At 35.2% G+C, this 22,705-nt stretch overlaps 4 protein-coding genes across 7 annotated transcripts; 2 read left to right on the top strand and 2 right to left on the bottom strand.

Annotated features, from left to right (window-relative positions):
* Positions 1-1,104: 1,104 nt before the first annotated feature.
* Positions 1,105-4,939, top strand: CPK24 (calcium-dependent protein kinase 24). Its single transcript, XM_023684530.2, has 8 exons — positions 1,105-1,741; positions 2,196-2,319; positions 2,466-2,609; positions 2,725-2,877; positions 3,237-3,352; positions 3,436-3,603; positions 4,077-4,295; positions 4,490-4,939. The coding sequence occupies exons 1-8, from the start codon at positions 1,229-1,231 to the stop codon at positions 4,640-4,642; spliced, it is 1,590 nt and encodes a 529-aa protein (XP_023540298.2). The 5' UTR covers positions 1,105-1,228; the 3' UTR covers positions 4,643-4,939.
* Positions 4,940-6,737: 1,798 nt separating this feature from the next.
* Positions 6,738-16,428, bottom strand: LOC111801223 (diphthamide synthesis DPH2 family protein). The gene is made up of 11 exons (XM_023685251.2): positions 16,163-16,428; positions 12,698-12,956; positions 12,188-12,405; positions 11,193-11,301; positions 9,211-9,562; positions 8,952-9,021; positions 8,665-8,732; positions 8,372-8,487; positions 8,196-8,302; positions 7,521-7,660; positions 6,738-7,251 (listed from the first exon to the last, which is right to left on the bottom strand). The coding sequence occupies exons 2-11, from the start codon at positions 12,776-12,778 to the stop codon at positions 7,001-7,003; spliced, it is 1,512 nt and encodes a 503-aa protein (XP_023541019.2). The 5' UTR covers positions 12,779-12,956; positions 16,163-16,428; the 3' UTR covers positions 6,738-7,000.
* On the top strand, positions 13,134-15,051 carry LOC111799724 (large ribosomal subunit protein mL43). The gene is made up of 4 exons (XM_023683173.2): positions 13,134-13,261; positions 13,616-13,703; positions 14,426-14,532; positions 14,621-15,051. The coding sequence occupies exons 2-4, from the start codon at positions 13,624-13,626 to the stop codon at positions 14,791-14,793; spliced, it is 360 nt and encodes a 119-aa protein (XP_023538941.1). The 5' UTR covers positions 13,134-13,261; positions 13,616-13,623; the 3' UTR covers positions 14,794-15,051.
* A 694-nt stretch (positions 16,429-17,122) lies between the features above and the next one.
* Positions 17,123-21,080, bottom strand: LOC111801079 (transcription factor bHLH153). Of its 4 annotated transcripts, none has more exons than XM_023685050.2 (6): positions 20,672-21,080; positions 19,020-19,138; positions 18,711-18,776; positions 18,463-18,528; positions 17,939-17,986; positions 17,123-17,656 (listed from the first exon to the last, which is right to left on the bottom strand). In XM_023685050.2, the coding sequence occupies exons 2-6, from the start codon at positions 19,116-19,118 to the stop codon at positions 17,495-17,497; spliced, it is 441 nt and encodes a 146-aa protein (XP_023540818.2). In that variant the 5' UTR covers positions 19,119-19,138; positions 20,672-21,080; the 3' UTR covers positions 17,123-17,494. The 4 variants fall into 4 exon arrangements, with proteins under 4 accessions (XP_023540818.2, XP_023540817.2, XP_023540816.2 ...); XM_023685049.2 differs by having other exon boundaries at positions 19,020-19,218; positions 20,672-21,079; XM_023685048.2 differs by having other exon boundaries at positions 19,020-19,142; positions 20,672-21,078.
* Between the last annotated feature and the right edge of the window lie 1,625 nt (positions 21,081-22,705).

The following is a 22,705-nucleotide window of genomic DNA, read 5'->3' as shown; positions in this document are numbered from 1 at the left end:
ATCCCAACCCCAACAATGGAGTCAGTTACTCAATATGAAAGATCTTAAAAAATGACCCACTTTTATTTGGGTTGAGCAGAGATACATACTTTTTATAGGTGGTAAGGTTCCTAATGGGCCCCTCTCTAATAAAGAAGAGAACAAAACAATCTTAATGTAATGGCTCAGATCCACTGCTAGCCGATATTGTCTTCTTTGGGTTTTACCTTTAAAATGCGTCTACTAGGAGAGAAGGTTTCCACACCCTTATAAATGGTGATTGTTCTCCTCCCCAACCAATGTGGGACATCACAATCCACCCCCCTTCGGGGCCCAGCGTCCTCGCTGGCACTCTTTCCTTCCTCCAATCGGTGTGGGACCACCCTAAATCCACCCCCCTTTGGGGTCTAGCGTCCTTACTGGCACACCGCCTCGTGTCTACCCCCCTTCGGGAAACAGCGAGAAGGCTGACATATCGTTCGGTGTCTGGCTCTGATACCATTTGTAACGTCCCAGATCCACCGATAGCAGATATTGTCCTTTTTGGGCAGGAGAACAAATCACCCTTTATAAGGGTGTGGAAACCTTCCCCTAGCAAACGCGTTTTAAAGCCTTGAGAGAAAGCTCGAAAGTAGAAGCCCAAAGAGGACAATATCTACTATCGGTGGATCTCGGATGTTACACTCAATCTATTCGTCCATGGATGTGCATGGAGGAAGAACGATAACCCTGAACTAAATTCTTCACAAGCATTCAGATCTCGAGTCATTATGTAGGAGTATGGTGACAAAACGGTTTAGAATATTAGAGGGATTACTTTTGAATTGGAGACGTAGACGGCTAAAAATATTTGTTAGATATAAAATTAAATTTTTAAAATGGGAGTGAAAGGGAAAATTTATATTTATATTTATATTTAATATATCAAATAATAAAAAAGTTTGAGAAAAGAAAAAAAAAAATAATAATAATATGGAAAATTGTGATGGGAGAGAGAGGGGGAGAAGATTAACGGAATTTTGAAGAAGTCGTAAGAAAATGGCGGGAGGTCTTCAACAAACTCGAGGAATCGGCATCAACGAAATTTGCTGTCCGCCTCCTCCTTCCTCTCTCTTGCCTCTGTGATTTCCGCTCCCAAAATTTCTCCGTATAAGCCCCCCTCCATTTCCATCTCCCTCCCTCCCTTCCTCCCTCCCTCCCATGGGAAGTGCATGAGCTTTTCCGGCCACTAAAAGTTCCTTCTCCTCCCATGGGAAGCTGCGTTTCCGTGCAGTCCAGAGCCGGATCCTTCGCCAAGAGGAGCAGAGACGTCAGGCCTCTTCCCGATCATGCCGTAATCGAATCTGTTCGAAAGTCCTCTGTTCGACTTGCGGCTTCCATTCTCTCCGATGAATCCACCGGCGACAACATTTTTGAGAAATATCGCTTCGGGAAGGAGCTTGGGCGGGGGGAGTTTGGGATCACGCACCAGTGCTTTCAGATCGAGACTGGCGAGACTTTCGCCTGTAAGACCATTTCTAAGAGCAAGTTGAGATCTGAGATCAATGTCGAGGATGTGCGGAGAGAGGTCGCGATTATGCGAAGTTTGCCCAAGCATCCCAATATTGTTACCTTTAAGGAGGCCTTTGAGGATAACGAAGCGGTTTATTTTGTAATGGAGCTTTGCGAGGGCGGTGAACTCTTCGATAGGATCGTCTCCAAAGGGCATTACACTGAGCGCGCGGCTGCGGACGTGACCAAGACCATTATCGAGATTTGCAAGGTATATGAACTTCACTCTCTCCCAAATTCTTCTACCTCGATTCTACGGAAAATTTCCGAATATTATTATATTTTGGGGAAATAGACTCAAATTCAATTGTTGCTGATTTCTTCAAAATGGTGACGTTTATGTGCTATTTACATTTGTGAAAACTTATATCTGCCTCATGTCTGTCCTCGATTTATCAATTTAATTTAAGAATAGCTTCTGTATTTGGTAGCAGAGCAACACGATGGCCTAATTGGATTTACTGGAATGGTGTTGGGAAACTCTGGCTTTGGAAATAGGATTTTGCAATGTATATATTATTCTTCATGCTTTATACAGATCCATTTCATGGAGTAATTGTAGCTCTTCGTGTGGTTGTAACTGAAGATGAATGTTCTTTTGAACGCCACATACGCGAAGAATTTATGGTATCATTTACTTGGAGCATTTTCCTGTTCTGTCTCAGGTATGCCATGAAAATGGAGTTATCCATAGGGACTTGAAACCTGAGAATTTCTTGTTCGCAGATGAAAGTGAAAACTCCCGACTGAAGGCAATTGATTTTGGTCTTTCCATATTTTTCGAACCTGGTATGCTTACAGTTTTCTCTAGTACTTGGCCATAATTCTGACTGCAGGAACCAAGTTTCTTCTCTTATCTTTATTAACCTTGAAGGCCTGCTGCTCTTTATTTAATTAAGAACTTGTTTCTCAACTTCCTCGATATCGTTTGGTAGATCAGAGATTCAGTGAAATTGTTGGAAGTCCGTATTACATGGCACCGGAGGTCCTAAGACGCAGCTATGGGCCGGAAATTGATGTATGGAGCGCTGGGGTGATTCTTTATATCTTGCTTTGTGGAGTTCCTCCTTTCTGGGCAGGTGAGTCTCTCCTTGAGTGGTATCTTGTAGGTTGTTTATTGTCTAAATCTTTGAAAGCGGATAATAAATTATGTCAGGCTTGCTAATGCTGTATTGGGGATTATAACTTGTGCAGAATCTGAGGAAGGCATTGCTCATGCTATTGTTCGGGGTAATATAGATTTTGAGAGGGACCCTTGGCCAAAGGTTTCTCAGGAAGCAAAAGAACTTGTGATGGGGATGCTCGATCCAAATCCTTACAGTCGGATGACTGTTGAAGAAGTTCTTGGTATGGACTCTTATTCCTAATTCATGTCAGTAATATCTTTGTTTGCTTTGTTTTCCCCAAATCCCGAGCAAGTATCTCTAGGTTTTAAGAAATTTCAGTAGAAGGTATATGAAATGCAGGACGTGATAGCACAGACATATTGTCAAACGAATACTAAAATTATGTCCAAATATTTCTGGTGTGGCTTGGGTTTAACCACTATTTTCTCCTATAAGTTTATTTGTTTTGTTATCTACTTTCTATAAATGTGTTCCTGTTTCTTTCCATAAACATGGAACTCATGCAGAACTTAAAAACAAAGAGTTAATAGCTTAAATAATGAATCAAATTATCTGATCATCTTGTTTTATTACATGAAGAGCATCCTTGGATACAAAACAAAAACCAGGCTCGTAATATCCCACTGGGTGAAAATGTCGGCATAGGGATTAAGCAATTCACTTTGATGAATAAGTTCAAGAAGAAAGTACTTAGAGTAAGTATCGAACATACATTATTGAAGTTAAATTGTCTCTTCAGTAGTTTTGTCAGTTGATGAGTATCCTTGACTGTATCCAGGTTGTGGCCGATCACTTGTCAGATGAGCAAATGGATGGGATCAGACGAATGTTCCATATGATGGACACAGATAAAAATGGAGATTTAACTTTTGAGGAGTTGAAGAATGGTCTGCATATGATTGGACATTCTCTTTCCGACCCTGATGTGCAAATGTTGATGGAAGCTGTAAGTTTCTTCCCAATATAAACCTCAAAAGATTGCTGTAGAGTAACAAAAAAAAAACACACACACAATTTTTTAGACTTTTTCTTGTCCAAATATCTTAAATTTTTTTCGTAGTCTAACCAAATCGAAAGCAACTTTGTCCTCAAAAGTCCAAAAAGTGTTCTGTAAGCCTAAGATATTTTTAGAGTATGTTAACATTTGAACAAGTCATTTTCATGCGTTATGGCTTCTATTTTCTCTATAAATATCCAGTTGGTTAGTAAAAGATTAGATATCTATGCTTCCACATCATGAGGATCTTTATTCATGGATCTTTTGGTTCGAGAAATTCAAATAAGATGGAACAATTTCTTCTAATCCTTTCTTATATTTGAAAAGCGGTGAACTGTCAGTAAAATATGATGTATTATATAACCAATGTTTGAAATCAAAATATTCTACCACTCTAATGGGCTTTCTTTTCTGTGAACAAGGCGGATATGGATGGAAATGGAACATTAAGTTGCGAGGAGTTTGCAACAATGTCCATTCACCTCAGAAAGATGAGCACTGATGAGCTTCTGACTCAAGCGTTCAGATTCTTTGACAAGGACCAAAATGGGTACATTGAATATGATGAACTCAGAGAAGCTTTGATGGACGACAATGAGAAGGTGATCCAAGATATCATTTCTGATGCTGACATGGATAAGGTATCTATCTCTAAAGATGACTCGACTCTTTTTTTTATTTCATTTTGCTAATGAGTAATAAGGTTTCTTTTAGGAGAGTTTAAATTCTTTTGGATGAATCTTCGTATGTTTTGTTACATACGATTTACACGAAAATTCACCTCAAACTTACTCGATACTCATTTTATTGGATTACTGTGTTGCCTGCCTGATAGGATGGCCGAATCAGTTACAATGAGTTCAAGGCAATGTTAACCACAGGGATGGATTGGAAAATGGCTTCTCGGCAGTATTCAAGAGCAATGCTTCATGCGCTTAGCAAAAAATTGTTCAAAGAAAAATCAGTGGCAGAATGTAAAGGTAGATAGTTTCTGAGTTCAACTCAGAATCAATCACACTCCAAAAGGGAAAGAAATGGATAGAATGTGCACCCTCAATTTTCGTGGATGCAAACCAGAGTCTTTTCTGGGGTTTCTAGCAGCCCATTTTCAGAGAACACAACAAAAAGGGGTAAATGTGCTTAATATAAATTTAGAGTTCTTGGAAATCCATTTTTCTGAGACAGACTTGTATGTGTTTCATTTTCAAATGAGTTTTTGAATGGAGTTAAACTTCTTATTTAATTAACCTCACTTCAACAACATTTTTTTTTTTCAAAATCTTAATCTATCATATCATATCCAGTTTGTTCGTGAAGATATCTCCTAATTGTTCTCAAGTCTTAACATATCTTGCGAACATCAAATTTTGTAATTTCTCACGTACAAAATAATATTTATCTTCAATTTTAGCTCTTTCATGAAATACTTGATTAGATATAGTATAGAGAGCTATTGATTTCCTTAGAAGTCGATGTTTTCACACTAGTTCACATACAAATCATGTCATTGTTCTATTACCTAATTCAACATTCAAATATGACATCATCATACTTTTTTTTTTCAAAAGAAAATATAAAGATTTGTTTTCAACAAATGAGGAGTCAAAGAGATTGACTTTATTTAATCAAATAATATTAATTTGATTATAGAAAAAAAAACATGTTCATAAAAATAAAAATGACCATATGAACTACATTTTCTTCCACTTTCCACTCCTATTTTTCAACATTCCTACATATATTCTTCTTTTCAACCAAACACAAAAAGTAAGCATTATTTTAAACTTTCCCTAATGAAATTTAACTAATTTTCTCTTTACCTATAAATTAAACTTATAATCTCCGCCATATACCTGTATTTCCTTTATTTTAATATTTTACTATTTAAAAATTAACTAAAAAATCTACCATTCAATTAGATAAGACATTATAAATTTACCCACTAGATTACAAATTTAAATTTCTACCCGAAGAATGGTTGAACAAAAAAATTCATTTTAAAAGAGCGATATGAAGAAATATATTTTTTTTAATTGGTCTATAAAACCCATTTTAAAAATAGAACAAAAAAGAAATTAAAAAGGTTGATTAATTTTCCAAATTTGATGGCCGGAATGAGTAAAGTATTCAATTCAAAGTTTAGGTCTTAACGAAAGTCCATGCTCTATCCCATTTCGTATCAAAACTCTTAAAATTTCAACTTTTCCTATTCCTTAGTCTAAATCAAAGCCCTTCCAAAACCCCTCTCTTTCACTATAAAAACCCCTCTAAATCTTATCACATAAATGCAAATCAAATCACACACATCCCTACCCAAACCCAAATCTACATTCATCCTACATAATGATGTTTCAAAAGGTTGCCACCCTTTTCATTGTTTCGGTTGTGTTTGGCGTTGTTTTGAGCCAAATTAGTATGGTTGATGCAGCACGTTTGCTCTCAAAGATTTCAAATCACGACGTTCATGACATTGATCCATATTCGATGGTTTATCAGAAAGCAAAGGACTCTGTCTCTTGTTGGCTTGGGATGTTATCTTCTGGACCAAGTCCTAGTGGCCCAGGTCACTAGAGCTTATATCTAAAACAAACTTCATCATCGATAATGAATTGTTTTTTCTTTTCTTGTTTTCTCATATATTTATGTTGTTCCAATCATACAAAAGTGCAAGTAAATAAAGTTTTTTTTATTTTTTTTTATTTCTTAGTTAATATAATAACATACCATTATCATTTTAGTATAATGTCGTGATTATTTCCACTTTATATAACCCAACCCTTGAAAAAAAAAAAAAAAAACTCGAAGTGTCGGAAGTAATATAAAAGTTAAAGAGACCATAAAGACCAATCTTATTCAAACCTTTATAGTTGAAAAAGTTCATCATTCTTATCCGAATATTTCGTAGGATCAAGAATGAAATAAACTTAAGAGTTTAAAGGCTAAAATGAGATTTTAACCTAACTAAAAATATAATATTCAAAAGATTAGAGACTAAAATAGAATAAATATTATATTATTTTGATTAAAATAACTTTAAAGCGAAATATTATTACTCTTCTCTTCTTTGAAAAAGCAAAAGCAAAAGCAAAAAAAAAAAAAAAAAAAAAAAAAAAAAAAAAAAAAAAAAAAAAAAGTTCTTCCTTCTAAATAGAAATTTCATTGTGCACAATAATGTTAATGTTAAACATTCATTTATCATAATCTTTTAGAACCACTAATAAAAAAATAGAACACTCTTCCAAACAAACCTAGTGAAACAAAATCTCTTTGTAAGATTGACAACCAACCTCTTTTCCCAAGCTTGTTGGAATCTCTCCTACTGACCCTTACAAACTTGCTTCAATCTTCAAACCTTCTCTTCTTGACTATTTTTCTCGTCTTGATACCCGGACGCCCTGCCGCTCCTCCCGATTAGATATGGCTCCGGCTGGGAACTACCATTTTGAATATCTAAACCTTGAAAGGAACGAGCTGCAAAAAATTCCGCTCCAGACCTCGCAGTTCCTTCAATTAGCGAGTTTCGGTTATCGCGTATCTGGAGAGCTTTCTCTGTTGCACTTACTAGAGCGCAAGCTTCATTTTCTTCCTCAACATTTTCTGTTAAGAAAACAGATTCAGAACAATCTCAGAATCAAAACTGTGACGCTGGAAGTTAATACAGTGAAGTTATAGACCTTGTAACTAAGGCAAGCTTACGGCCGGGCAACAGGTGCTCAAGCCTCTAGTTCCGTTTAAAAAGAAGGTTTTGAGAGATTTTTGAAAGCAAGCTTGAAAGTAAGAATGAGAGAAGATTTTAAAGGAAACGTTGTATAACTATTCTCAACTCTCTTGCAGCATGAAAACATAAGGACGTGAAGGGTCAGTACCTTGGGAATCATAATCTTCAACATATCTGCCTTGCAAGAATGAATATCTCGCTTCATCTGATCGGTTTCCTTCGTTAGGCATCGGGAAATTAATCAAATCCTGAAATTCCATAACGTAGGCGCCTGTCCATTGACTTCCTCTGAACAATTCAAATATTCATCCTTCAATTAAGATCCCAATGAAATTTAAAGAAAAGATCTAAAATATTCACTATTTATTCTCCATCTGAAGAAAATCATAGACATCCCTCAGTTCAATTTTAGAAGTTCACATAGATTCACCAGCATATTAGAAAATGAAATGGCATATTCAACAATAGGATTTTCGAGTCGTGGTTTTTAAATGGTGTGTCAGCGAGGATACTTCCCTGCAAGACTATTTCCTAACTAAGACATAGGTTTTTCAAACCAATTGGTATAGTAATTGTGACCCATTTCAGAGTGCGGGTGGCCATCATTTTACTTTACGTAGCCCGGGGCGAATTCTTCAACAACTTGACAATATTTCTATGCATGATTGAACAGCTTGCCATAAGATCATGAAAAGAAGTACGGTTCCAACTTGACTTCATGTCGACATGAATCGATTTTGGCATGGAGTTAACAGAACTAAGACAGCTCACGTTACATGATCTCGAGAAATTAAAGATGAAACAAGACAAAGATTAGAAATACCTGGTGAAAGCTAGTGTGGCTTCAAATGGAGTAATGACTGGAGCAAGATACTCCTTGCTATCCATAAGTGCAGTTTGGGCACAAGAAACATATATGAAAACACCACACTGCAAGAAATGCTAAGGAATCAGACTACCAGTAAAGCAAATTAAGTCGCATGAGTCTGACAAAAATACCTCTGGGAAGTTGGCAAGTTTTGCAGGATTGGGTCTTCCCATAACAAGAGTATAAGCCTTCTTCCCTGCTCCAGTGATCAGCTCTTTCATCTGATGAATGATATGGAGGTAACCAGCTACATAAATCATCACCAAATTAAAACGCCTTTTAAAATTCACAAATTAATACGATACAACAATACTCCTCTGGTCCTCAACAAAGAAAGATCCAATACGCCGTAAACGGATTAAGAAGATGAGCATGTCCAGTTTTTGTTTGCAGATGATTTCCGTCAGTTTTTGTCAATACATACCTAAACCAAGAGTACCAACCAAAATTCCAACAATGGCAGCATCCTTTGCCTTCTCCACCAAGTAATATCTGATTGACACATAATAAGATAAAGTAAATAAAACAAAAGACGATTACAGTATCCAGATTCATTATCCCAAAAATAAAAAGAAAAAAAGAATGAACGCATTGTATGACTGGAGAATGTAATCTCAACAAAAGAAGGCATGCTATCTTACAAATATATTGACAAGAATCAGTTTAAAGGGAACAAACGTGGATAATGAATGAGTGTGCGGCCAATATTACCTGCGCTTGAGGATCCTTCTTTGCTGAGATACATCAGTAACCAAGCAACTTTCTTTTGCATCGTATCTGACTAAAATTAATAACGATGAAGTTAAGACAAGATGTGAGCTTAAAATTATGGGTTAGCTTATTATAACAATCGAAATTGCTCAAAATGGATAATCGAATTGAGATGTTGTCATAAGAAATGGAAACACAAGAACATTTAACGTTGTAGCTAATAAAATAAATTCAATGTAGAACATCACAATTTACGCACCTATCTCACAGCCATTGAATGTCAGAACCACATTTGCGAAGGCTGAACTTTCAGAACCAATCCAGAAAATTGAGCAGTCCTCCATTCTTCGCTCTCTAGGTAAATCCCAAAACAAGCTTCCAATGTGATGTCTGGTTCCAGCAATATTCTCAGAACTTCCACTTTCAGCATTGGTAACTTGTTCCCCACCTCTGGCAACATTTTCATTATGGGAGGACGGATCCAAACTTGAACATTTAACATCTGCAAAATGTACTTCCAATTCTGACGTCAGACCGCTTGTCTGAAATGAATCTAATAGTGCTTGTCTAATATCATCCATTGAATGTGCATATTCCAACCCAAAAAGAACCTGTTCAAGAAGTTAGATAAGCTTTCAAACTCCAGTGCAGCGTTATTACAGTTTAGAGTATAAGCTTCAAAGTAAAAATAATAATAATAAATAAATAAAAGCCCTAAAAAGAAAGAAATGCAACCTTAGTCGAAGTAAATAGTCCCTGACTGAATTATGATTTGATTAAGAAATAAATAGCTTTGTTTCTCGGAAAAAAAAAAAAAAAATAGTACATTATATTTTGGGGGGGGGAAGGGTGAATAGCTACATATTTTCATGTTTGAGATTCCTACATTTTAAATTCCTGTATGTGTGCATCTGATATTTGATATAGAAATCTACTGACAGAAATATACACACACGAATAGTGGATGAACAGTATCTATCTAGTAGTTTGATTTCCATAAGTTTGAGGCCAGTACTGGACCTAATATGGAATATATACCAGGTTCAATTATCTACAATTTGCAGATAGACCATCTAGTGAATTCTTACAGCGGCGTTTTCAAATCACTATATTTCTTCTTCAAAATTCAAATGATTGACATAGTAAATTTTCTTGCTCATCTTTTTTCTGTAATAACTTTAACCGTGTTGGTATAAGTAATAACTTTCATTTCTTTTAAGCCTTTCTTAGTCATCTCATCCTATCTTCAGGATCGCTCTCATTCAGATGTGGTCTTGGTTCATTCATGTACCCCTCCTTTACTCAGGTGTCACAAGAATGGTCCTAACGAGAAGAAGACCTCAAATAAGCAAGCATGTAGAGTTCAAACTCTATTTCCCTTTGCATTAAGCCATTAATTGATAATCCTATAGCCAAGAACCACATGGAAGCAACTTTGAATTACCCAAAACAAACCTAATTATTACAGAAAAAGTTAACAGAATAGTCTTTTCGGGCTAAAGTGCGGAGTGCAAAGAGAGGTCATGGTTTTCTTTTTGAGGCACACAAAAGGTGTTTCAAATTACACTGATGGTGTCTTTTCAAATGAAATTCAAATCAAAGACTCATCAGCCATCCAAATGCCATTTTAATGGGACTTGATTTCATGTTTGTAACCTCTTTGAAATTAGGAGTCTTCGATAAAAGAAGAAGTTTTTGATATTGTATTCTCCATCTGCCCCTCCCGACCCTCTTTTCACAACAAAGGGAGATTTCTTCAGCAAGTTAGGTTCTTAGCTATTTTGTGGTATTTTTAGTTAGAAAGACATAAGAGTGTTCTTATTGATGTGGAGGAGTTTAGCCCATTTTATAACCTTTACTTTGATTCTCAAGCTAGATTTTTTTTTTTTTTTTTTTTTTTTTTTGGGTAAGAAACCTAACTTTCATTGAAAAAAATGAAAAAAATACAAAAGCATAAAAAAAAAAAAAAAAAAAAAAAAAAAAAAAAAAAAAAAAAAAAAAAAAAAACCCAAAAGAATTAGAGTAGAACACTAACTACAAAAAGGGGCTCTAATCCAAAAGAACAAGACCAAAAATGCCTAGTGACTGAGACCCACAAGAAAGCCTAAGAAACCAAAGGCTTATGTTTTTGTATCGTATGGTTTTTTTAAATCGTTCCCTCATTCTTCTTAATAGATTTCATATAGTTATCCCGAAAAAAGATAAAAATAAGTACAGTGATTTAAGAACACAGATGCGCACCAAAACAGGCTTTCCATTGGACGAACTGTAGTGAGATAAAGTTTTGGCACAAGTGGAGACATCAATTGGATCCTTTCCGAAAACAAAAAATGCTGGAAGAGTTGTTGTCCTGAAAGATACCAAAAGTGTATTGTAACACTGCTAATAGTAAACCAGCAATAACTGTAAGTGATGGATCTCATAAGCTATATGCAGTCTGAAAAATTGGATCATATAAATATAGCACACACGGTAGGCTACAACTTTACTATCTATCTGTTGATCTACCAATCATTTAGTAGGAAACTAAATGTCAATATTCAAATTAAAGTTAAACTAAGAAATCAACCAAGAACATCGAACAAGGAGGAATAAATAAGAAACAATGCAAGCAATAATCTGTAATCCACAACTCCTTATCATAAGGAAAGCTAAGCATACAAACGCCTTAGTAGATCATATGGCTTAAGATCACGACCAACACCCGATTACTTCTCCATTTTTACTGAAGGTGCACTTATGATCAGACAAACAAGCACCACCCTATTCTCTCAATCATGAGAAACGAGGACTGCCAATCATCCAAAAGATTAACATAACCATGTAGATGCCTCTTACGTGATGATTGATAATATAAAATACTTTATTTCATAATACAACCTCCGAGGATTATAGTATGGCAGTGAATATCTAAGATTTTTATACCATGTCAATGATATTTCAGACATTTGAAACATTACACTGATAGTTCAAAGAATGACTTCAAATGCACCTATGAATTATTTAATATGACAGAAAACACCTCCAAAATCCACTTCTCAAGGATAACAAGTTTTTTAGTTATTTTAGTTTCTCACTCTAAAAGTGCAAAATCAACAACAGCGAAAACACTTGCGCAAATTAGCAAAAACAAGTCAATAACTTAGGATGCTGATTTCTAAGGGGACTGCCAGGTGAAAAGTTAATAAAAACCTTGCGAAGAAAGCATAACATATCCATAGTAGATCGATACTCACGGGCTCAGACATGTATGTCCATAGTGAATGACACAATCAGCATTAGCGTGAGCTGCCCCAACCTCATCAACGCAACAGCTACCGTAAGTTGTATCAGCCATTATGAACAACCTAACCTTATTTTCGCCATCGCTTTGGTTTGTATCATTAAGCGCACAGAGTCTTTTCCTTAAAGCACTGACCACTCTAGTTGAATCCTTCAAGAGCTCATCAGGAAACTAAAATTTCATAAATAAAAGAAATCAACAATTAAGTAGGACATAATAATATAAAAACGGAATTATGAGCATTTGAAGATCAAAATAACCAGACATGAGAAAATCCATGACACATATAACATTTATACATTCACAGCACCCGAACGGGAGCAAAAACTCGACTTGAATCAAACTCAAACCACAATATTTCGAAGAACACGAGACCGAAACTCTCCGTAGTTGGTTAATAAGGAGCAGATAAAAAAGTTGAAATCATTTCAAACCTGCAATACTTATGGATTCGTAGTAATACCTGCAATGCGACTCTGGTAAAGTTCCGAGTGTGAATGTAGTCGGCGGTGCGGGAAATTTCGTAGTATGATTCTAACTCCATAGCGAAAGAAGAAGAAGTTGAAAGAGCAGATTCTCGTTCAGCAGCTGCCGACCATAAAAGAGAAGAAGATTCAGAGTTCAGAGATACGGCCGGTGAATCCTCGGTTCTCTCTCTCTCTCTCGCTTCTCGCAGAATTGGGCCGCCGTGAGGACTTCCTGCAACTCCAGCCAGCAATTTTCTGGTAGCTTTTCGAATTAAGGTTATTAAACATATAAATTTATTAAATTATTCAAAATAATTCCCAAAATAAATTTATTCAATATCACCATTGGTTAAACTAATAAAAAAATAAAAATAAAAATAAAAATAAAAACCTTTTTTAAAATTTATTTTTATTTCGATAAAATTTGTAATTTAATTAAAAAAGAAAACTACAGGAACCAAACCTCAATCGCTCGAGCCTCCCTCCATCATTTGCTCTTTGTCGCTCTTTGTCGCTCTTTGGGTCTCTTCGTTGGTAGCCGCACCGATCCTCCGTCTCAGGTATGTCGATCGTTCTTATTGAAGCTAGAGAGCTTCAGTACATTGTACAATTTGGATATTACAGCTTCTTCTTAGATTCTCATGAGCTGCTTCTTCCATTGTTGCTCTTTTCGGTGGAGGGTAGTAGAGATCGTCAAATTTTGATATTCGTTTTTCTTCTTAAGCTTCTAGTATCTTTCTTTTTGGATAATCTTATGTTTCCTTATTCATGGATTCTGTAAATCATTTGATGATTATTGATTTATTCGTTTAGATTTGAGCTCTTGGTTGTGTGAGTTAAGTTCGTATTCGTATATTTCTTTTTCATTTCTTCGATTGCTATTTGGGACTTGATTTTTTTAATCCCTTTTGCAGATATAAAGATGGCTTTACGAGGTGTATGGCAGCTTCAGAAGCTGATTGTCAGCTATTGTGATTGGAGTGGAAGCAGTAGGGGTATCAGGTTTGTTGGATTGCTAAACCATTATCTACTTGATTATTTCATTACTACTCAGATTTCAGTTCTCAACTGACGGAGGTTTAAATTTTGACCTCAAAATACTTTATATTTCCATGTTCAAGCATAATTATTTTATACTCATCTTGCTTTCTTTTAGCTTGCTGGTTTGAGTTGTGTAAAAAGTTAAAGGAAATTGCTTGGATTTTTGGAAATGGACTGTGCAAAGAAAAGGTGGGTTTTTTAGGACTAGGGTTCTTGGAGAGTGCAGTAAGACGCTTACTCCTTTCACCACCCATTTTTTCTTTTACCTAAAGCTGAATTCCTTAATTATTTTTATTTATTATTGTGAGATCCCACGTCGGTTGGAGAGGGGAACGAAGCATTCTTTATAAGAGTGTGGAAACATGTCCCTAGTAGACGCGTTTTAAAAACCTTGAAGGGAAGTCCAGAAGTAAAAGTCCAAAGAGAACAATATTTGCTAGCGGTGGGCTTGAGCCGTTAAATTTACCAACCTTAAACCTAGAATATCAGATCATCCTATAGTTTTCTAGGAATAAGAAGCATTAAACCTAGAATATCAGATCATCCTATAGTTTTCTTGGAATAAGCTCGATGCTTCTGTAGTTTTATTTGATTGTTGTTATAATTATTATCTAGCTTTTACAGTGAATCAAATACTGTCTCACATGTCCTGAATGATTTGTATCTTATCATTGAACTTTCAGGGCATTTATGGACTCGCAATTGCCAGATTTTAAGAAGAAAAACCCTCAGCTAAAAGTAGTTCGTGAACTCATTCGTGGGCAGCATCCACACTTGAAGGCCTTCTACAGTAATTCTCTCTCCCTCTCTCAGCTTCTTGCAGTTATAATTTAATAGTGTTTGAACATGGAATTTCCCATATTTCATTGCCTTCACAGAGAACAATAATCAACGGGTGGTATGTGTAAGGAATTTGGATGTCGAAGAAATACATTTACATGCAACGAGGCTAAGGAATGCACTGGGGAGAAAGGTCATAAAACTGAAGACAAGACATGTGACCAAAAATCCTAGTGTGCAAGGTACGTGGAAAACTGATGTAAGATTTTGAGGATGCTTCCTAAAGTGCCTGATTTTCTTTGGAGATTGTCTTTTTCCATCAAGATTATGAGATTCCTTAATGACGTTGTTGAAACAAAACTTCTTTCTAGAGTAGCTTGAGTTTGTAGTTTGTAGTAGTCCAACGTAAACTTTTGAGGCTATTTTGTTCCAATTCTCTGAATACTCTCTCTGGAGAAAGTCTTTCCATGAAACATGCAACAATTGCGAACTTATCTTGAATTGATGAAGCAAAACAGGATTCTGAATTTATTTGTGAACATATTTATAGGTTGTTGAGATGTTAATTAAATGAGATCCAAGAGTAAATGATATGAACTTGGTTCATATCGGTAAATGCAGCAGCTAGTCCTTGTATGGTATTCTTGGTTGGGGTATTGTCCTTTTCTTTGCCATGTTATAATAATGAATGCAAGAGTTGTTGTTTCATTTTAGATTGGTTATGTGGTTTTTTCCGGTCTTAAATGTCGATGAAAGGTTCGACCAAAATGGAGCGAAAACGGAAAGTTGGATGAAAAGAAGTGAAGGAAAGAATTACTAGAAGAAGGGAAAAAAAAAACTAGCAAACAATAAAAGAAAAAAGACCCGGTTAGGAATCACGAACTTTCACAATAATATTGTCCACTTTGAGCATAAACTCTCATGGATTTGCTTTTAGTTTGCCCAAAGGGCCTCACATCAATGGAGAGATTAAAGTTCGGCCATTGATACAGAGGAATCACCTAGCCTAGCATTAGACTCAACTAACCTTAGGTAGATAGATTGCTTTGAATAGCGTAGTTTTCTTAGTTTCAGGGACTGCCTTATCTACACTATGAGCAAATGTTAGACACAATATCTTGAGTATCAATGATGGTGACTACATTTGCTGGCATGTTATGTTTGGCCATAGAATTGAGTCTGTGTGAATGGGCAGAGCCAGGTACTCTTATTTTACGACGGTAGGAATGATTGCTTCTATTACTAACTAGAAAAACACCATAGGCAAACCGTTTCTTTTAATAGCCGGCCAAATGACTACATGATCATCCCCTTTAATTAGCCAACGTGGGACTCCCTCCCAACAATCCTTCTCAACTCTAGGTTGTCAACAACGGGAAAAAGCCATCGAAAATGAGAAGAAAAAAAAAAGCTCAAAAACCTCAAAATTGCTTTCCTATCATCCTACGGTTGCATGCTCTTCCAAGTAGCTTAAAAAAAAACCCCTCACAAATAAAATGAGAGAAACCCCCATGTAAAACTTCTCTGCAGTGAAAAATTGTAAGATAAATGAAACACTAGGAGAATTAAGAAACCCCAATTTTGCATTTTTCTTTGATTGTTTGTTCTTTTGAGCAACAAAAGAAGGGACTCATTCTCACCTTTGGCACAAACGAGACTCTCCTCCCGGACTGATTGGGAGCCCCTTCTTTTCCTCCCTGATCGATTGAATGTCCTGTCATTGTCCCTCTAGAAGAGAAAACTTGTGTCGAAGTACTTTTATTTTAGCATGTCATCGAGAATGAATGAGTTTTGAAAACATCTGTAAAAAGTATAATTGCTTGGCTTGTTGAAGGCTGCAATGTGGGTTCCAGGCGTCCTTGAGAGTTCAATTGCAGTCACTCCTGGAACTCTTAGCCGATAGATAGATAACTCCTTTAGCATAAAAAAAACTGTATCTCATAAGTAGCCATCCGACAGGCAATAGTTTCATCAGAGCTGAATCGAATTGTGTAGTCGTGCAAGCAAAGCTCTTGGAGCTTGTTGGCAGTGGACTGGATGTGGATGGCATGGGGGGCCATTCCAGATTGCCTCGAACTGGCAGAAAGTTTACGATGACGAAATTGTAAGAGAAGAAATGATGTAGAAGAAACTAGAAAACCCAAAAAGAAAAATTACCCAAAATCTCCAAAGCTACCATTGGAATCAGAGTCGGAATTGAATATTATTGAAAGTAAATGAAATTTGTGGATGCAAGAAGAAGGATGATTGTTCGAAGTTAGGTGCATTTCAACCTAAATTTAATGCTATGTTTAATTAATTAGTCCTTATAATTTGACTTATTAATCAAATTCAAACCCACCAATTAAATTCATAATTTTCCACAATCCACAAAATTTTGAGGTTCATATCATTAAACCTTTGATCAAAGTATTATCAGAACAAATCTTCCCTTGACGCACAAATTCAAGACATTGGCATGAGACTCCTTGAATATGTTCCCAAGGACTTCCAACTTTCACAAATTCAAGACATTCATCACAAGGTGAAGAAAGAACAATTTCCTGAAGTACCAAGAATTTGTGAGCATGGTAGCGGGCTTTCAATGATTGGTGCCTATCTAGTTCTAGGCAGGTAACAAATTGCTACTCTACCATGAATTTCTGATTTAGGATCATAATACAACTCGTTTACAATATACATATTTCCACCATTTAATACAACCAAATACACACTTCTGCGATATAAACTATGCCCCTCACCGGTTATAACTAGAATGGTGTGGCGATTCGGAGCTTGGAATCCGAAGATTCGACTATTTGTTCGTAACAAATTCATTACAGTTTCCAAGCACCAGCTAAATTATTTGATACAATTCAGCTACTTCAGAGGGAAAATTGTTATAAATTAGATATGAAGATAAGTAGTTACCTTTTTTACCAACCGTATGAAGCAACTCCAGAATCATTTGGCTGCGGAGCATTGGTTTGTGGTCAATTGAATGGTGAGATGGTCTTTTCAAATTTGGGGGAGGTTGTCTTCACAGGAGCCCAAATATCTGCACCGTTGCTGCGTGCAACTCCTGCAGTACAAGAGATGGGTACAAGACATAAACCTTTGTTCCTCAGGCCGTGGTTGTATGGCAACTCCATCTCCTAACAAAAACGAGTATAAACGTTGCAATAATATTCAGACAGGTTTTGCATTGAATGAAATAGATGAAGCAGTAAAACGTTCAAAGTCACTAAATTTCATCCTCCCCAGAAGTTTGAAGATTAAAATTTTCTAGTTGCAAGACAAATATCGAGGTTTAAGGAACAAACTTTGTTAACATTAGTTTTTTTTTTTTTTTTTTTTTTTTTTTTTCGTTTCAGACAAGTGTTTTTATGGAACGCCTTTTGTCAGATCATGAAACAAAAGGTCCAGCATAGGCTCACCTGCAACTGAACAGTGGGTGTGCTTTGGAGATATGGAGCACTCAATACCTGAAAGCACACCAAAATAATATAAGGGAATATACAACTGATCCTCTTATGTTCTCAACCATAGGCTATAAGAGAGAACCAAAACTAATTCGATCCTGTAGATTATGTTCCATTGCTGATGAGAGAGAAGAAATGATGGAAGAAAGGAACACAATGACTAAATACCTAGAAACTATAAGAGGGATAGAAGAATAATCCAAAACAAAATCAGTGAGAGAGAGATATAGCCCATTCTGGAATCAAATTACACCATAAATATCAAATGAATTTATAACCACTAATTGATGCTCAGAGCACTAAATGTCAGGAAAAATATGGATGTGAAAAGGAAATATATTCCCTGAACCACCAATTAGAAGGATTCATGGAGGAAAGAAGTATAATACAGGTCACAGAAAAGCTATATGCATGGCATGATAGCCACTCGTATTCGGTACCGAAATCTGAACCACAATCTTTAGGCAAGAAGAGCATACCTTGACTTGCTCGTGCAGGAATTGAATATATTCCATGGCCTCAAGAAGAACAGATGCCGTATCTGTCTGCAGTGGAATTTTATAACTTGAATTCAAACAGCGCAATGATTTTAATATTATAGCAAAATCACAAAACATAGGCTATGGAATTCAAGAGCCAAAATAAAATTTGGCCCAGATCATATAAACCCTGAAATTTCAATATAAAAGATCAATTTTTATGGTTATTTGATTTGTTCCAAACAGACCTTTCCGAATGGTGAAACAAGTTGTTGCAAGGCCATAATTCGTTCGCCCAGTTTGTCTTTCTTTTCCTATAGAAAGAGAATATTAGTACTTGGTAAAGAACAAAACAGGACAAAATGAGGATTAATCAAGTGGAAAATAAAGAAATACAATAGGACCACCCAAAATGAGATAAGAAGGCCACCAAATCTTGTCTAATGGACGACCCAAAACTTAAACTTTATATATTACTAAGCATGATTAGTTATTTATATGATAGAAATCTTAATCTTCAATATGCTGCAATGTGAAGTTGAAACAATAACAGAAACCTTAGCGGAGATGGAAAAATCTGCCTTGCGTCGCTTGGATGTAAGAGAAGTGAGACTGCTCTCATCAACAGAGCATAGGTTCCTTTTCTGTTCCATCATTGTTTCTACCTCCACCACTTCTGCCTGGACAGAGATCAAATTCAATCAATCAAGATGCACAGCAGATAGGCAACAAACATCCAATGCAAGCGTCAAAATCCTATATTTCATGTAAAATAGAGTAACTTTATTTAGAGGAAGAACTCGCAAAGATATAATAATAAGAAATTTGATCGATAAAAAAAACTCATACAACAACGAAAGTCAACTGAGAAAATCTGAAAGTATACAGATCTCCCACGGGTTCAAGACAGGCATATTTTTAAATGCCTGTGTTCATGTGATACAGATCTCCCACGGGTTCAAGACAGGCATATTTTTAAATGCCTGTGTTCATGTGAATACACATGAACACAAATTGTTTGACTTTTAAAACCAAATGAATTCTACGACCAAGAAATAACGACCCCACGAACTTCATAATCTTTAATTAAATGCCTTGAAATAATAGCATCCTCATAGATCAGACAAAACATTATTACATTGGTACAAAACTTCAGATAGCATGCAGATAAGTATACCACATTAGATGATTAAATTATTAACAATATAAAATTGATCTATTTGATCGACTATATTAACAACCACTATATAATAATACAGACTACTAGAGGACAAAAGGAATACAAGTAGACAGAAGTTCCATAGTTTAATGACGAACACCAATATATATTACCGAAAACAATCAGCATAATTAAGAATAATAATATGAAAAGAGTAGGTCAGAGTGTTACTATATTGAGATTAATAGGTTAATAACGATGACAGCAATATACATGCACAAAATAAACAAATACAAACATCTCTCATCAATTCATGCCCAAATTAAAACGATCTGGATGTTCCTTCTCACACTGACCATCTTGACCAAAAAACAGTTAAGAGCTGTGTCTTTATATCAAAAGTTGGCTGTTTCGGTCAGTAGAAAGGGTAATACAGTGAACCTAACATCGCAAAAGACAACTCAGGAGATGAACACACACACAAAGTTGCAACTAATGAGACACTGGAATAAGAAACAGGAGAACACCTGTAAGTTTTTTACTTTTTGAGAAAAGTAGAAGTAATGGGTTGGGTAATGGGAATCCAGAATGAGTATTTTAAACCAAACAGATGTTATAAATGAGACAGGGTGGGACCAGATGAACAATTTTTTTTTTTCTATTTTAAAACAAATACAGATAAACAAATCCACACCACGCAGGGATTAAACTAAGAGAATATGTAATTTGCGTACAGAATTATCCTACCCCTTCCTTTTAATATCTTGAACACACCAATCAAAGGCAGAAAACCAAATACCATAACCAGATTAAGATAAACACTGTAACTAATAACACAATTAACAAAAATCCACTAATCAATAGTACAATCTTACAGAGTTTAGCATGGAAACCGATAAAAAGAAGATAAAAACAAAAGTTGGTGCAAGTATTGACTACTCATGAACGAGATGACAAAATACAGTAATCTATCACAGTTCAAGAAGCAGCCTGAAAAAAAAAGGAAGAACAATAACAGTAAAAAGAATGAGAAATCAACGAAACACACACCGGGAACTTAGCGGAAGCATTGCAAAGAGAGCTCGCAATCATCCCGACGAAGTATTAACCAAAAATCCCAATAATCCGTCCACCGGAGACAGAATGAACTACAGAAGATGTTCGATCAACAAGAGCGAGCTCCACAGCGTAGAATCCAATCGAAGAACAGAGGCGCGTTTTTCTCGTTAATCTCTGGAGAGTGAAGAGGTAATCGAGTGTTGGAACAATTCAATCTCTGTATGAACGGAACCCGAAGATTGAGAAGACGATAATAGTGCAAAAACTGGCTGAAATCGAGCAATCAGCGATGAAGAAATCCACCATGGATGAGTTGCTACCAGAGAGGGAAGAAAGAACGGAGTTTGAAAGTCTAGTGGGAAATGGAGAAGGAGGGGAGTGAAGGCTTTCCGGAAGTGTTTAAATAAAGGAAACAAAAAAATATATATATAAATATATTTTGAAAATTGAATATATTACTTTTTTATAATATTTTTAGTAACTGACAGCTAATATCCAGCCGGTGGAAGTAAAAAGGCAAAAGAAATCAAAATTTACCCAAGTTGAAATTCTTTTCTTTTTTCTATTCATTTTATATTAAAAAGTAAATTCCATTAAATCTCATTAACTCAATTTATTAAGTTTAAAATATACATTTATTTCTTATAATTTCATTTAAATCCATAATTTCAATTATTTATTCTCTAAAAATTCTCGCAAAAACAAATTAAATATTTTAATTATAAATATAAATAGCCTATTAATATTGAATCTAAATATAATAAAATAAATAAATAAATAAAATTCTTGTTACGTCTAATTAATGAATAAATAGACTAATATTTATGTCTTAAAATTTTATAAGTTGTTATTCATTTATATTACATAAAATCGTTGAATATAAGAATATTGTATTTAATAAAAATAAATTAAATATTTGATATTTATAAAAACAAGTGTCGAACGTACTTATGAGACAATCATAATAAATTGTCTCTCTTGAACTATCTTGTCGTTCGAGTTCCCATAATGTGGGGTATAACTGAATTTTATTTCATAACATTTATGTTTCTAACTCCTCGTTTGTTCGTATCTCGAAAATAATAGATTTATTAAATAAAATCAATATTAAGTTAAACACGAGTATACTTATTCTACATTTAAGAGTAAACATAACTCTCGTGATTTATGATATGTGATAATTCATTTAAATATTTTATTAAATAGATATATATTATAAATAATTTTCCGATTTATATTGCGTAATAATTTGATTTTATTTAATTATCACCCTAAGAAAAATAAAAATAAAATATATATTTATATATATATATTTGTAGCGAAGAGAGAGAAATTGTTGACTTTATTCTGTTTTGTTTGACAAATGAGAGAGACTGTTAAGTGATTTGACGTTTTATCTAATCAACCCGAGAAAATAGAACAGAAAAAGAAAAAGAGAGTAATAATAATTTTTTTTTTTTTTTTTGTTAATTTTTATGTCTAATTAATTTAGAAATATTTAAGAGGATTTGATCAAATCATAATTTTTTTAAATAATAAATAATTAATTAAAGCATAATCACCTTCAAAATATTTATTTAATTTTTGGATCATAAAAGTCTCATTAATTAATTTAGAGAATGATCATGAATTTATAATTCTAAGAGAATAGTCAGAGTTTGAGTCGTGGCTCGGCGGTTCTGAGGGCGGGAAAGGGTTAACAGAAGTGGGTCCCACATGTTGGGTCCGTGAATCGTACGCAGACTTTAGGTGATGAAATAAAAGGATGATGATGACACGTGTGAGTAGGACCGACGTGGAACAATCTCTCTCCTCTCCAAAAGTCCACACGGTGGCCACGTGGGACCCACCCCCCGACGCGGTTTTGGTCTCATTCTCAACTACTACTACGAGTACCTGGTTCAGTACATTTCTAAGGACACCCCCCTCCCTCCTACACTCCCACCTGCCCTACACCTATTTTTTTATTTTATAAATTAATAATTATAATCATTTAAATTAAAAATGAAATTCTGTTTTTTTCTT

Source organism: Cucurbita pepo, chromosome 8, assembly GCF_057944985.1.
Source record: "Cucurbita pepo subsp. pepo isolate OVF chromosome 8, ASM5794498v1, whole genome shotgun sequence".
NCBI lineage: Eukaryota > Viridiplantae > Streptophyta > Magnoliopsida > Cucurbitales > Cucurbitaceae > Cucurbita > Cucurbita pepo.
Note: the sequence above shows the minus strand (reverse complement) of the source record. Positions and strands in the feature narration are given on the sequence as shown.